This window comes from Sabethes cyaneus, chromosome 2, assembly GCF_943734655.1.
Source record: "Sabethes cyaneus chromosome 2, idSabCyanKW18_F2, whole genome shotgun sequence".
Lineage (NCBI taxonomy): Eukaryota > Metazoa > Arthropoda > Insecta > Diptera > Culicidae > Sabethes > Sabethes cyaneus.
Genome location: NC_071354.1, coordinates 34,734,744 through 34,750,826, shown reverse-complemented (window position 1 = coordinate 34,750,826; position 16,083 = coordinate 34,734,744). Strand labels below are relative to the sequence as shown.

Below are 16,083 nucleotides of genomic sequence, written 5' to 3'. Positions count from 1 at the left end.
TGAATAAGAAAATAATGAACATAAATAAAATAATTAAATACTGTTTAACTGTTTTAATTAAATAATTTTTAACGTAGAAATACATTTTTGTTTTATGTACTGGGGTGCACTTCAGAAGTACGAGAAATGAACATGTAACAAAAAGTGATTACGTTTTGCTCCCTTATAACGCAACCATTTTTCAATGGCTTTTTGAGATATTTGCATCAGTCGATCAGAAATTTTTTATGTATTGAATAATGTAGAGAATTTGAGCGGAATTTGTTTCATCACTAGTGAAATAGGTATAAATAACAAGCACTGTCAATGATTAGCGAATCAACCAATCACAGGTGAGCACGCTTTTGCTTTTCACGCCCGCGACGGCAAGTTCATAAATTGGCTTGGCTTTATAGATTTATATACGCTTATATAGTTTAAAGATTGGCTTTACACCAAGTCTGCACAAGATTTGCAGTGTGGGCGGGAACTCCATCCTGGCGGGAAAGCAGTAATATTCTTCACCATACATTCCCCGAACGTACGACATCAAATTTTGTTCTAAGACCATTTCTAGATAGTATTTTGCATTAACTTTCACACCCTTTTCAATAAATACAGGAGCAAGTATCCCTATCTTTGAAATGCCTCCCCATACCATGACTGCTGATGAATTTTGTTATCCTGGTACATTCCGTTTGTGCTTTGGAATGTCGATGATCGAAACCGACCACAACCGATTATTTTGAGCATGATGCGGGGTTTGAAGAAAAAACAACTTCTCGTCAAAAAAGATCACTTCGGAATCACCGTGCCAACGACGGAGCAGCAGTTTGCATCTTTCCTGGCGTTTTTGTTTTGTTGCTTCCGTTAATCCATGGATTTTACATTTTTTGAATGCTTTCACATCCAGATCCATTTTCAAAATTCGACGAAGAGATTCCTTGTTGATATTCAGCTCAACTGCCATTTTCCGTGCGACAAATTCGCTCTCGAATAACCTTTTTGTCCCCTGCAGTTCGAACGCTTCGTTTTCTTTCGGGCTTTTTACGGTTTTCAACAGATTCCGTCTCGACAAGTCTTTCTACTGTCTAGAATGCAAATCTTCTTTTTATGCCGAGATGTTTGAGGTCATTAAAAATAGTGCTGCAAGCAGCACCGTTTCGGAATTTGCTTATTATCAACGACCGTAACTCGAGCATTGGTACGTGAACGAGACATAATACAAAAATGAAACTACGTCAAGTAAGACTTAAGTCATGATGACGACACATACACATGATATTAGTTTGATTGTATTAATTGTATATGCCGTTGCAAGCATAAAATGATTTTTGTTCGAATATATATGTGTCACACTGTACACCGTTTTTAGAAAAATGTGACGAAGTTTCTCCACCAAACAAATCAGATATTATTTGTTTTGATTGAACCTAGACCAAGTTGATGTCCCGTACGTAAATAAATTTGTAAAAGTGTTAATCTACTCCCTCCTACTACCCCTCCTCTTCGATCGTCTACATTCCATGGGTATGAAATGGGGAAGGCAACTAGGAAAAAGCGCCCAACATAGCTCTAACCATCCCAAGCCCCTACCTAGCGCCTCCACGTGGCCATACCTGGTAATACTTCAATTTGTGTAATTGAGTAGCCAGGCTAGAAGGTGCGGAGTCGTGTGGTTTTCAGTTCTTAAATTTACAAATGTAGCGTTAGGCAACTATTAAACCAAAGACTTTATTTTCAAGTATTATATGATTTAAACTAATATTTTTGGCAAACTAATCTATTTTGCAGAGAGCTAAATAAGACGCTATATCCTAAATGCCATCAATTTATCCCTGAGGGTCCGGAGTATCACTGAACCTTTATTAGCAAAGATACCCCCAACGACTGTAAATAAATCATTATCTATGAATATGGGAAGCGTTTGGTACGGGAGGTTCACGCTTTCTTCCTTCCCCTTGGTTTCAAGGAGTTTAATGGAATTAGTTATTTTTCTGGTTCCATTTGATTTCTTGAAATTCTCTCTGCGGTACATGCTGCGCAGTTGGCCTGGCCATTGACAAGAAAAATGATTGGTTCAAGTAATCGTCATTTTCCAGGATGCCTTCAAGAATTGGCTGCGTTAGTGTTAGATTAGATTAGACAAACAAAAAAGGAAAAATGAGATAGACAGAGGAAAAAACGAAAAGAACACGATAACTTGACAAAAACTGGATAAAAAAGCTGTGGGCTTAAGCATCTGTCTAAGACTTGACCTTTCTATATCGACAGACTTCGCGGCCGCCTCTTAGAGTACAGGACAGTTACGGGACTAGAGCAAAAATCCTTCTGACTCTATCTAGCAGCACCGCCTAGTCGAGATTCGAACATACGACGATTGGTTGTTAGACAGCATCGTACCTCGAAGCTAACTGAGCGGTTAAAAACTGGATAAACGGGGCAGAAAAAAAAGACATGACTTGAAAGAAAGAAAAACCGTGACAGAATGGGAGGGGAAAAAGTGGAAATGAATCAAACAGGAAAGCAAAAGAAGGAAAACTAGGAACTAGGAAAAGTGGACAGATGAAGAACGAAAAAAGAAGAGAAATGGGATTAAACAAAAGTCATGAGAAAAATGGTGAAAATGAAACTAAACGGGATAGAAAGGGAGGGGAAGAAAAAAAAAGAAAATACGGGAGTTGGAAATGGAATGAGAAACTAGAGCAGAAAAAGGAAAAACGGGACACAATAAGAAAAAAATGTAGAGCAAAAATGGAAACGAAAGACAACAGGGATAAAACGGAAAATAAAAACTGAACAAGATAGTGAAGGAAAAGCAGGACATAATAAAAAGAAAAACGGAACAGACAAAAACAAAAAATGGGATAGAACTCCAGTTAAAATGCGAAAGAAAGTCGAAAACCCAGACCGGAAAAAAGTCGAAATAGGAGAGAAAATGATAAAAAACGTCTGACCTTTGCCTGAAAATGAGTAAAAAGACGAATAATGGAGCAGAGCAAAATATGAGCTCAGACCTCAATTACCTAATTGACCGATCCTTCTCAAACTTTCAGACAATAAAATATAACCCATTAGTAAGCTTTTGGCATAGAGTAAGGAGGGGTAAAAGTGCGATGCGGGTAAGAGTGCGATTCAATAATTTATCGGGGAAGATTCCGAGTAAATTTTCTACATTGGCATGGATGGGTGACAACTTTGACAGCTTGAATCTAACGAAAACTTTGGTTGCTTACGAAGCATAGCTGCTGAGTTATGTGCAAATGTTATTTTAGGGCGGTTTTGATGTAATTTTTCGTTATATGGCAAATACGATACCAACAGGAGGATATTACTTATTGAAAATTTGTAGCAGCGTTTTACATCACTCACATATCTGTTTTGAAAATACGGCGAAAATAATTTACAAAATATATTTCGCTTTTCCGTAACTTAATCTAACCCAGTCAAGCGCCTCGCGGGGTAAAAGTTCGATTTTCGGACGGGGCAAAAGTGCGATTCATGGACGAGGCAAACATGTATATCTAATTATGTAAAGCTTTAGGCACTATATTACAGATACTAGAAATGAAAGATCTGCAGAAAACTGTGTGCTCTACAGATGTTGGCCGAAGAAAAACAATGTGTTTCCGCTGATGAAACAAAAAACAAACGTTTGGAAAAGTTTCGATCTAACGGAGCCTGCAATACACCAGCGCAAATAGAAAAGGTGCAAATTGAGAATATTCCTTACCGAAACATAACGCAGATTGAAGATAATATGGTTTTGTTAGCTACTGCTGGGCTAATTTCATGGATTCTAGCTTCGAACTTTTGCCCCGCGGTATTCGCACTTTTGCCCCGCTAGTGGGGTAAAAGTGCAAATCTGCACTTGATCAGAAGAAAGAAGAATTTATTTTGCAAAACACTATTACCGCAGATGATTTATAGTGGAATATGAAGACATTGAGTTACTGCATCACTAAAAATATATTATGTTGTTGTCCTTCTTTATATCTCACGAAAATTGATGACAACTTCAAACATCGCACTTATGCCCCGCCCTACTCTATTTGTTTCAATCACCATTCAATCAATCATCACCATAACCGTATGCTCGCACCTTACGCTTAACTCCACTTAAAAAGTTTTGTACAACCTGGCTGAAACTTTATCTGTACGGAAATCCACTTTTTCTTCATGTCTTGCTCAGATTTGACCTCCGTAATGTCTACTTGGTAATAGCATAGTATTTTTGGATAGGCCTTTTCCATGTGTGGACTCATTACTGCGACCAGTATAGTTGATCTATTGTAATATCGCCCGGGTGTTTGCTGTATGACCTGCACTGCATTTCTTTTTGCTATAATCGCTATTGAGTGAGCGATATGCTTATTTTAAATGCGTGCTTGCGTGTATTGGGGTTTACCCTTCCTTCAAAGCTTGACCTACTTTACCCACTTATTCCTCGCTGCCAGCACTATCCCATATTATAGCCGTCCCTGGCGAGGACTCATTCGTACCTCTGACCAGTACACTTAACTATAGGAGGGACATTTGCACTGTCAAGAGGCTTCAGAGGGTAAATTTAGAATTCAGCACGAAGGAAGGGTAAATGGAGGGGCCTGAGAATAAACCCATGCTAAAGTCACTTGACATCGAAAGGCTTGATTCTACTAAGATTCGAACCCACGACCACTCGCTTGTGAAAGCAGACTCGGTAACCTTGCGGCTACGGAGCCCCCCTTGGATAGGCCTTAATTCCGGTGCGTTGGAGGGGTTCATGTCCGTGGGTACGAAAGTGACCGCGTTGGCTTCGTACCAACCACTCCAGGACATCTTTTGAACAGTGGCAGGAAGTTCGAACCGGCCAGAAGATCATAGGGCCCTCGTGTTGCATCAACAGAGGAAGCAGACGCTTCTGTAGACACTGCTTGAGGTAGATCTACCCGTTTACAGTCCCGGTAGTCACGAACGGTGCACTTCGTTTTCCCCATGAGCAGATCGTTTGCCAAATCATGTATTTCTTGGCAAACTTTGAAAGCATCCTTACGTCCTCCGGAAGATTAAACTTGTGCTAGGCGGTGAAATACAGTAGCCCCGTAAGTTGCCGGAAGTCCGCCTTGACGTAAGTCTCATCATTCGTGTTGAAAGAGTTGAGGATTTTCCAGGTGCTTGCGCAAAATAAATTCGCGACATTGCTTTTCGGGTGACGCACTTTTCTCCAATTTTCGAAAAACTCTCCGCTACAAAAATAGAGTGTAAACAATACACTCTAATCTACTTATACTCAAATTTTCAACAGAAAATACCCAATGGGTAATTTGCTACAGCGTTTCTTCTGTGGTGCAATTTGATGTGGGACACCCTTTAGCTTAACACAAGAACAAAATTACTAGAATTAAATTACGAATGTTGATCATTGCGAAACAATTTCAAATTCTTGGCGATTTTTATTAAGACGTAGATAATCACACATACCTGACAGCAAAAACCAGGAACAGTGAAACTATTCAAACAATTCTTGAAGCATATAGTCCCTAAGCTGATAAGCATTTCCTCCTGTCAACGCAAATATGTAGAGATAGCGTTCTACACGCTCAGGGACATAAGGGCTCAAGAAAAGGGCGAAAAACGGGAAAGTAAAAGAAAAAAGCAACAAAGAAAAAGAAAGCAAATAGCAAGCAGAAAAAGGGAAAAAAACGAGACCAAAACAAAAAGAAGAATAGCGAGAGAGAGAGAGAGAGAGAGAGAGAGAGAGAGAGAGAGAGAGAGAGAGAGAGAGAAGCAAACTGATAAAATGGGAAAATTTGACATAAAGGAGAAAAGGGAAACAAGAGAAACGAACTTAAGGAACAGGTAAATAGGGAACGGGAAATAAAGAGGAAAGCTTGAGAATTGCAAAAAAGGGAAACAGACCAAAATAGGCTAAACGTAACAGAGAAGAGGAAATACGGAATAGACGAAGACGAAAAACGGGAAGGAAATGAGTTAGAAAGAGAAAAGCTGGAAACGGAAAAAAGGGAAAAAGAGAAAACAAAAGCCGGGAAGTAAAAAAGACGGGAGTAAAAAACATGAAACAGGAAAAACATGGATTGAAAATAGAGCAAAATGGGACAGAAAACATAGAAAAACAAAGTAATAAGGGCGCTTCACGAAGTGCCGCGCTACTGCAAATCCTTCACAAATGTAGAGTACAACAACAAATGGAATACAAGGGGCACACGCAACATATTTTCGAGGCTTTCAAGGCAGCATACGATACACTCGAACGCGAACAACTATGGCATAGGCAGATAACGCATGAGAATGGATTACCGGATAAATCGACGCAGCTGTTCATAGCTACTCTGGAATGAGTGAGAGTAATGGGCCAGATCGCGCGTTTCCGGGACATTTTCGAGACCTTCGAAAAGCACCTGGAAATCATGAAAAAAGCTTCGGCTTTCCTTCCATTCGTATTCTACTGAGATGCTCAAAACAAACTTTAATTATTCTGTGCGTTGTTTGATAGCGTATCGAAACGAGAAACAAAACGATTTTCAGCAATACTAGCCAACTCGCAGGCTTCACGAAGGACTTCAATGTTATAACTAGTAGAAACTTTGCGACATCTACGCCAGATAAAACTCGGACTTAAAATCAATGCGTTGAAAACCAAATTTATGAGAAGTAATGGTTTAAAGAAAGACATGGTTTACTTTCCACGGACAGTGACTATTGACGACGAGAAACTTGATGTGATTAATGAAGTTGTATATTTGGGATCTTTGTTCAGACAAGTTGGGACAAGAAAAAGGTTAGGTGCATGCAGTTGCATCCAAATTCGGAGCCACAAATAAAAGACTTCAATATAGGTAAACTTACTCAGCTTTATTCTCAACCGGAAGAGACGTTAGTCGTATACGCAGTATACTCTGAAAATAGGACTTAGTTTCACGATTCAGCGCGCCCAGATCGCTGTTCAGCAGTTTTTCAAGCGTGCTACGCTTTCCGATCCAAAACAGTACATTCACGACCATTTCTTTACCCTCATTCGGGCGTTGTTCACCGTTAACCGTTATCAGTGGCAGATTGTTAACGATATCTTCCGCATTTTCCTCCAAACTCTGCAAGAAGATAGTGTTGTTCTGTTTGCCGAAACAGTTTAAGGCTCGCAAAACGTTAAAATCGATCGCCGGTTTTCGAAGCAAGTTCGGCAACATCCGAAGCCAGAGGGTGAAAATGTCTTGGCCGTACTCTCGCCACAGATGATCGTTTTGTAAAATTATATCGCAAAATAGTATTAGAATCTTGTTTCTCGTGGCTGGAGGCAATTTGGCTTGAATATACACTTCCAGTAGCGTTTTCAATAATCCGCGAGTGTTTTGATTAACCGTTGAGCAGTCAGTTTCTAGTAGCAGAAAACGGAGAACCTTCAGTAGATGGATACCGACTTCCGGTGAACGGAATTTCCAGTTATTAACGCATTGTTCTATGTAGTTGATAATCTTAGCGTAGTTTTTGTTTCGAACAGACCGAAAATTTTCGTTCAAACAGCAGTAGTAATAACAAATGTTAAAATTTTGCTGATGGCATTGTTCATCCATCATGTTTCGTTCCGAACCACCCTTCAAGCGACGTTTATTAGAAGTCGCCACGCTTTGATGGTACGGAAACCCCTTAAGGATGTGATCGTTGAACGATTCAGCATATTGCTCTCGCAGCCAGTCGGCTATATCCGAATTTTTGGTTTCACGGCCATAAATGAGAACCAGCTCCCAAAGCTGAATAGCAATATCCAGAAGCAAATCAAGGGTCGTGTGCGCTTCCGATGACAGTAAACGGCCCGTTGCTTCTGTTCTGTCACCTGCCGGATGAACTTCCAGCCATGACTCGAACAATATTGGCATTATCATTTGAACGTAGGCTTTTAGCTTACGGCCCTCGTCAAGCTGATCAGTAAAGGTTACATTTGTCACGCCGATCGATCGTCGAAATAAGGATGGCAAAGGACACGGTTCGTATCGGTGGTAACTGGGCAAAGGATAGTGTGCTTTATTCACATCAAAAACATAGTCCACTTTCATTCGGTTCGGTCGGGGTAGATTTTTCGATGATTTTGGAGTGAATCTAGTGAAAAATGAATAATTATGCTCATGAATAAATATGGTAATTTAACATTCTTACGGGTCGGTATCCTCTGAAAGCTCCATCGGTTCCGATTCGTCAGGTTCAGGCATTTTTTCCTCTTTGCCAGTTTTGTGATCGATCAGAATTTTTAACATTCCTACTAACCGCATAAGAACCCGTGTTCTCCACTTGGTACTTGTGGTTTGTTTGTTCAGTGTCAATGTCAGGGTTCTCTCCGGTTTTGTTTCGTTTCTCAGTTTGGATATCATGTCCAAAAATTGGGGGAAAATTTTATCCCGATTTTGTAACACCAGCCCTGGAAGATATTGCAGATAGACGTCCAGTAAAAGCAGCGAATCTTCTTGAATCCTTGGTTGGATGTGTGTCATTGCACAGCGCAGGAAGGATAAAAGAACATCATAAAAAGGCGCCATATTCTCCTGACCAGTCGCTGCAAACAACAGCCCCAGAGTTTTAAAGCAGTCCCGTCGAACGTCTCGTTCCAAGTCGACAGCCGTTCCTACCACCGCTTTGATTGTAGCGCTGAGGTGTTTCTCCGTAACTTCAATCGGCAGTTTCAGCAATATTTCTCGCAAACCTCGAAGTCCATCACATTTGGCTGTTTGGTTAGTGTGGCTCAACTTTGCCAGGCAGTCCTGCAATTAACACATCAGTTGAAATGTAACAAATGGAACAAGCTTCTATATTGTTCTCACCTTAACCGTTAGGCTCCGATTGGACAGTACTGCTGCATCCGATAAGTTTCGTTGTTTGATTTGATCCGGCAGTACAATTTTGCGCACTTTAAAGTTGGTTTTAGTTACGTTCGTTCCTTTTGGAAGTTTAGCGCCCTTAAGTTTAATTTTGTTTTTCTCGGCTTTCTTAAACTTTCTTGAATTGCCGCCCATTTTTGCAGATGTATATTTCTAACGAAATTTGGTTCCAGTTCGAAACTCTTATAAAAGATTGGTGCGAGACAGACACGTAAATTCAACCAATCCAACGCACGTGCTGGTTTGTTTTTAATTTTTCATTCCTTTCATTCAGCATGCTGGCAGCCGATTTTTGTGACAAGCTCGATTCGAGCTGTTTGACTTTGTGCTTACAGCCTGTCAGTTTTTGTCTCACCTCTCACGCTCACGATAAAGAAAAATTCGATCGAGGTCTGACGTTTGGTAAATAAACACTGCTCCAGCTGTGCTGATTAAGCACAAAATTAGTTATAATTTAGTTTTTATATAACTAAGTGTTACAGGTAAGAAAATTCTTCTCTGTAAAAATACCGTTCAGTTGAGTGTTATCTGCATTAGTAGGAAACAAATCGAGCACCATGGGAGGCTGGGTGCTGGAGGTTGGCAAGATGGCCATGTACATGACCTTCCCGGTGGCGATGTTTCATTGGTTTAATCAACCGGAATACTTTGAACGGTGGGTGACCGACACGAAGCGACAAATATTCCCGCCGGAAAACCAGCAGCATCGTGAAGCGGTGGAAAAGTGCATCCGATCGATACGCGATGCAAAAGACCAAGAACTGTTAAAGGCTCTGCAGGAGCTTGAAAAGCGGGAAGCAAAATAGTAAGTCGCATTGCGGGCTAGTGTAATTCTACGTTGTAAATAAATAAGCATACAAGAGCAACAATAAGTATTTTTTCATGTGCTTAAATTCACATATTTACATTTTGGTCTAAAATCTCAAAGTAGAAAAATTGTTTTGTACATATAACAGTAGGGTAACCAACGTATTTTGGACCAAATCAGCAACTGTACATAATTTGGACACTTGCAGGAAAATCAAATAAAAAGGTCCGAATTATGTATACAGCTGCGGATGGGGTTCAAATTAGGTTGGTTACCCAATCTTGGGCCCTAACAGATTCTCCCATCAGTGGAAATTCGAATATGCAACGACGACTTGTTAGTATAGCCAAATGAGCGCTCATTTGGCTATCAATGGGATAGTAGCCCCATGGCAGATAAAACTTTAGTTTTTTCAACAATATTGAAGATAATAGTGTAATAGAAGTAACTCTACAATTCTCCTTTGCACTACTTTTTCGAATTCTGTTTCGGCGAGGCGCTGCTGCCGTCATATGCAAAAGTGACGTTAATCCATTTTGCACATTTTTCAGTACAAGCAAAAAACGAAAATTCGAGGCAATTTCTAAGTAAAGCCCAATTTCGGAATTTGTTTCTGTACAAATTGCTTATTTTGATGTATTTTAACTAACCATTGGTGTTTCATTAATTGTTTTGTAGATTACATGAAATCCAAGCGCTAACGTCACTTTTGTGTATAAATACAAATTCAATTTTTACGTTTCGCTGCAAAAGTGACGTCGGCGAACAAAACGGCAGGGACAGCATGCAAATGCGGAATTTAACATGGATGGTGTCTTTGGAGAAGTTATTTCAAAAAATATGGTCCACCTTTTTAATTTATCATGGTGATCATATATCCACCTATTAGGGTGATAAAAAATTTGTTTCCTGTAAATCGATACAAAAATATGACATCTTCATAAATAATTTGGAACACATTAAAATAAGTAGCTTTGATGAATACCTCAACTCTTTTGTAACATATAATGACTCAGAAAAAATCCTCTAAAATCATTGTATACCAATAACTTTGCAGATGTTTTTTTTTGTGCTTTCAAATGTTCTAACGAGTTATTCGTCACATTAAAATACATACTTTTTCTGACGACTTATTGCTAGGATGCATTTGAATAGAGGTTTTCCGTCAAAATTTTTTTTTCCACTAAATGTTCGGTTTTGACTCTTAGAAATGATACCCATATAAAACTTTCTTTATTAAAACCTCTAACTACTGTAAAAATGAAAAATTAAAATACGTATATTTCAACCCGTCACTTCTCGGATGTATTACATGCCTTTTTGTACCAGTGTCCTCTATTTTCACCACTTCGAAACCATTTATGCCACTCTTTACTCTTGTGGCAAGCAACGCACGAAACGAAAAAGAAGGTAATCATTAGTTTCATTCGTTTTGTCCTTTTCACTCAACCGCTGATACACATATGTCAATATCTGTTGTGCAATGCTGCCAGAAAATCTGAAAATTTTAATAAACAGTGCAGCCGAAACGAATTTTTTAAAACTCAACATTCGTGATTTGGTGAAAAGAAACTCACCATTCTTGCAATTTACATTGTTTGAAAAATCGTAGTAAATTCTAGAGTCAACGAAAAAAATATATTTTTGCACCATTATCACTCGTATTGGGAGTACTTTCGAGAAAAAATAAGAAAAGAAGGGGTATGATCTGACGGAAAACCTCTATTGCAAGTAAAGCTGCTTAGCAAGCTATACCTCCATAGACATAAAGCTTGTTAACCTTCCTTAGATACCATTAGCCGAACTCTAAGTTACTTTCAAGTTGTGCGTTGAACTTTCAAGCTGCATGTTGGACTTTCAAGTTGCTGCTGAAATTTAAACTTTTGGTTGCTTGGGATGCAAATAAAAGAAAGTCGTTGGGTCTTCCCAACCATGCTTCTGCGCCGTATGCTCAGGAAAATATAAAGCAAAGCCATGGGTATAAACAACTTGTGTACGACTTTCGTAACTGGGCAGCTGGTGTGGATTATTTCAGTCTTCGTTCGTCAAATCTTCATAGCACAGCTTCGATCCTGGTGTACACCATTGAGCTAATGAGGGTTCCAAACTACCAGAGACCAGAGCAAGAACTGAACGAAGGAGTGAACAGCAGCGACATTTCAGGTAGTAAATGTCTGTAAAGTTCCTATAGACACTTTCATCATGAATCTCAAGCAACGAGGTGGTTTGGCTACTACATAGGAAGTATGCTGTTTGAAAGATTATTGTTCCTCGAGGTACCGAGATCCATAGCATATTTTCTTCTATTCATCTGATAGCTGATAGTCAAATCGAATTAGCATTTTCTTTCGTGTGAAAGTGTTGACAGAGCACGAGAGCACTTATTGGTGTCTGTTTACGTTCATACAGTTCATTTTGCACTACTCAGCAAAAATGGTTAATTGGCGTTAAAGAGAGAGCCCTCCTTGATAGTCCGAATTACGAAAACTATTATGAGGTCATCGGCAAAAGATAACCGTGAGCATGCCTGGGCATTCAAGGGAGAAGTTCACATCTTTAATATAAAGTTGGTATATCGGGGGTCCGACCCTGCGGAATTCCGTGACAGAGAACTCTTAATATATCAGTCGCCTATCTTGAGTGACAAGCGCCGTACGATTAGAACCAGCGTAAAACCATAGGTAAAACGTTTAATCTAAAAACCCAGTCATTCGAGCTTTGCTGTCGCGATGGCATCGTTATTTTGTCGATAGAATTCAAATTACATATTAGAAGTAATTTAATTATTTGTAAATTGCAATTATTTGATAAGTACCGTCGTGCAGGGCTTCTTTTGACACTTTTTTTTTAATTTTCTGACTAAGAAAATGTAACTTTTGTAATGATGGGTATATTGCCACAATTTTAATGTATACCCAAGGAACAAAACGGCAGCACCTAAACAAGCAGGTGTGGAATAAGAGTTGTGTGGTAGCATTCGGTGCTGAACAAGCGAATTTGCTGAATTGTCTGTTGTTTAAACGTCATACCCTACATTTTTTCTAGCTTCTAATCAACATCTATACGTTGTTATATAAGTGCGGAATAAGAGTCGAATAAACATGCAAACGTATCGGCAGTACGGCTAAGAGCAGGTGTGGAATAATGGTCGCTTAAAAGCTACCATGAAAATGCATGTCGAATAGACGTTGTGCAAACGTGTCAGTCAAGAACAATTGTGGAGTAAAAGTGGAATAAGAGTGGAATGAGCATTGCGCAAACGTATCAACAGCATTACGATGATCAAGTGTGGAATAATAGTGGAATAAGTGTGGAATGAGTGTTGCGCAAACGTATCAGCAGCATTGCTGAGAGCAAGTGCAGAATAGAAGTGGAATAACAGTGGAATAAATGTTGTACAAACGAATTTGCAGAATTGCTGAGAGCAAGTGTGGAATAACAGTGGAATAAATGTTGCGCAGCATTGCTGCGAGAAAGTGGGGAATAAAAGTGGAATAAGTGTGGAATGAGCGTTGCGCAAACGTATCAGCAGCATTGCTGAGAGCGAGTGTGGAATAAGAGTGGAATGAAAGTTGCCCAAACGCATCAGCTGCATTGCTAAGAGGAGTTGTGGAATATGTGTCGAATAATCGTCGTACAAACATATCAGTAGCACCAACAAGAGCAGGTGTGGAATAAAAGGTGCTTGATGGCAGCCAACAACACCAATAACTTGAATGACACTTTATATTTTACAGTTTATAATTTATGCTTTAAACACTTTATTTTTTTGATACAGCCGCCGCAAATCTTTGCTGGTCGTGGAAATCCTTTTATGTGTTGTTGCCTGTACGATGTGTATCTTTTCCCTCGGCGTGTTGTTATCCCTCGTCGTACCGATAAATTAAATAAACTTATATCCTAAGACAGCTGGCTGCTTGACGGTTTGCGAGTTACTCATAATGGATTTGCACAGCGAGATGAATTCCGTCGGGCTAAAGCCGCCAGAATTGTTATGATCGGGTGGCATAGTGGCGATGACCAGCTCCCGCTGCCGGTGCGCGAAAACACCACTGCTTCTCGTGCCATCCGCTGCTCTTTTTTGTTTTTTGGACGAAAAAAACTAAATCAGAGCCGATGACAAATAGATGTGCACAGACAGCGAGCGACTTAAAGCAGCAATAAGCTCTGGACTATCTGCGTAAACTAATGACGGGGTGACAAAAGTACAAAAGTTCTCTGCGGTACTAGCACGAATCACTCCTGCTGTTAACTAATCACTGCTGCTGTTAATCACATCACTGCTAACTAAATGAACAATCACTAGCCGAACATTCTGGATTCCAGTGAATTTTATTAAGTACCACCGCTCACCGTCGTCAATATTCAAAAGAAAAAAGTCTTCTGCGTTGTGACTGTGTTATGTTGCTGGTGGTACAAGCGAAATGCTTTATTTTATTATAAATAGTTTATTAAATGTTTGACATGTGCGGAATAAATACTTCTAAAGTAATCTTGTACAGCAGATGCCAAACATGATTTAAGAAACTACTCTTCAGCGCTTAAATACATTTTAACCAATTTTTGTTCCACGCTCTACAAACTTAAGCTGGTAAATCTACATCGGCTAAAAAACTCGGCGCCTGTCATATGTCAGATTATCTCAGATGTGTTCGTTGACGGCTTCCGACCGACAGGATGTAAGTTCGAACCCAGGTGAATTAAAAAAGTATATGGCAGGCTTGATGAATTTTGAGTCAACCAATGATTTCCTACTAAGTCTATAAATTATAATATAGGCATACAAAAATGGCCATGAAAATAACGAAACCCACAAAATAAAATAAAAATACTTCCTGCATATTTTTTTTCTTTTTGCTTGTCTAAATGTTGAACTGCTGTGGAATAAACGTAGCTTAAGTATCATCAGCAGAAGTTTAATAAACATATATACACGTACTGAATAAACGTTTTATTATACGTTGCATAACAGTCATACAAACGCATCTTCCACGCCCATATTCAGCACTGTGCTGTTTAAATTCTCCAAAACCAACTGTATAAGCATTGAACAGAGGTGTTTAGACATACTTGAAAAGCAGCTATACAGCATGTGCTGAATAAAAGCTGTCGGTTAAACGTTTAATAAGCAAAAATTGTTCCTTGGGTATTCATTGTGTATGCATATGCAACTCTTAGGCAAAATATTAGATAAATTACTTGAAAAATAAAAATTTTGTTTCCACAGCGATTAAAAAATCTCCTTTAGAGATAGCTGGGGGCTACTTTTGACACCTCTAAGCAAATGAATAAATTTCATTATAACAACAAGATTATTTGGTTAAATTATGATTAGTTTTAAAGAATTAATTAAGATTCATATATATCTAGATATTTGCTATTAATCGACGTTATTTTATTTAGAAGAAAACCAAATTTGTGATAGATTAGATTCTTCACAACGCGACCGTTTTGGACTTCTTTGTTCGCTTGTTGGCAGTTTTAGATTAAATTTTCGTGTCTCGTTTAGGTATTTCATCTGGCGAAACACTTTTCCAGGGAGCACTTTCAATTTTTTCTTTGGTTCAGAGCCAGCTGAACAACTAATGACGTCTTCCCGATGACTCTTTAGAAATTCCTTGAATGATTCCTCAACCATATCGCTCTCAACGTTCTTTATGGTACGATACCATACTTTTTGAAGCCTGAAACGTGTATACGGCTAGTATGTGGTGCTAGTGCTTTCAACAGCTCATTTATTAGACTTCCTAGTTGGATTTTTGGTACCGTTGATTCTTTGACGCCTCACTGTCCAATATGGCTGCTAACCGTGCTGCTAACGAAATATTGAGCGCTTTGTGATTTTCGCAAAAAAATCAGTTGATTTCGATTTGCAATGTACACAGCAATTTCCAGAATATGATAAAAGAATAGTTTTTGAATATAAATTGAGATATTACTGTTATCTGGAATAGTGTGAACAATGTTTACACAGAAGAAGTTCCAGTAGCTAATGATTACCTCCGTGCGACTTTCAGAGTTTTTTTTTGTTGTAACAAACACCGGCGGCAGATTTTTAAAACTTATTTTACGCCTAGAAGTAGATTTAATGTTGTTTTATAAAATAACATGGATGTGATATGACATCTATCAGGCTTTCTGTTGAAATTGATTAAAAATTTAGTGCCCAAAGTAGTATTTCAAAAGAAGCCCCGCACGACGGTACTGGATACTTGAGCGTTGAACCGTTGAGCCCTTTTTACTTTTTAGCCAGTCTCACTCACTCACTCATGTGTGAAAAAGGAAAAAATCGAGCAGTGTGAAGCAATCAAAAGCGAGGAAAAGAAGGAAAACGAAACGAGCGAAAGGAAAAGCATCTGACAATGCTGTCAGTTCTTCTTTTCAAAACAAATCCTTGTGGAGTAAACACGAGTTCTTTCGGGTGGTCACATT

At 39.1% G+C, this 16,083-nt stretch overlaps 2 protein-coding genes across 3 annotated transcripts in view; one reads left to right on the top strand and one right to left on the bottom strand.

Moving 5' to 3' along the window:
* Nucleotides 1-6,820: 6,820 nt before the first annotated feature.
* Nucleotides 6,821-9,045, bottom strand: LOC128737072 (testis-expressed protein 10 homolog). Its single transcript, XM_053831625.1, has 3 exons — nt 8,787-9,045; nt 8,128-8,726; nt 6,821-8,070 (listed from the first exon to the last, which is right to left on the bottom strand). The coding sequence occupies exons 1-3, from the start codon at nt 8,976-8,978 to the stop codon at nt 6,822-6,824; spliced, it is 2,040 nt and encodes a 679-aa protein (XP_053687600.1). The 5' UTR covers nt 8,979-9,045; the 3' UTR covers nt 6,821.
* A 7,022-nt stretch (nt 9,046-16,067) lies between these two features.
* The window catches only part of LOC128735023 (protein LTV1 homolog), a 2,405-nt gene continuing 2,389 nt past the window's right edge, over nt 16,068-16,083 (top strand). For both annotated transcript variants that reach the window (XM_053829480.1, XM_053829479.1), the window contains exon 1: nt 16,068-16,083. The gene's annotated coding sequence lies outside the window, so the exon portion shown is untranslated.

Excerpts from the sequence above, each read along its gene's own strand:
- LOC128737072 (XM_053831625.1), bottom strand. The coding sequence starts at position 8,978 with ATGGGCGGCAATTCAAGAAAGTTTAAGAAAGCCGAGAAAAACAAAATT. Across the intron at positions 8,727-8,786 it reads ATCGGAGCCTAACGGTTAAG|GACTGCCTGGCAAAGTTGAG; the intron begins GTGAGAACAATA and ends TGTTAATTGCAG. Across the intron at positions 8,071-8,127 it reads CTTTCAGAGGATACCGACCC|ATTCACTCCAAAATCATCGA; the intron begins GTAAGAATGTTA and ends ATTTTTCACTAG.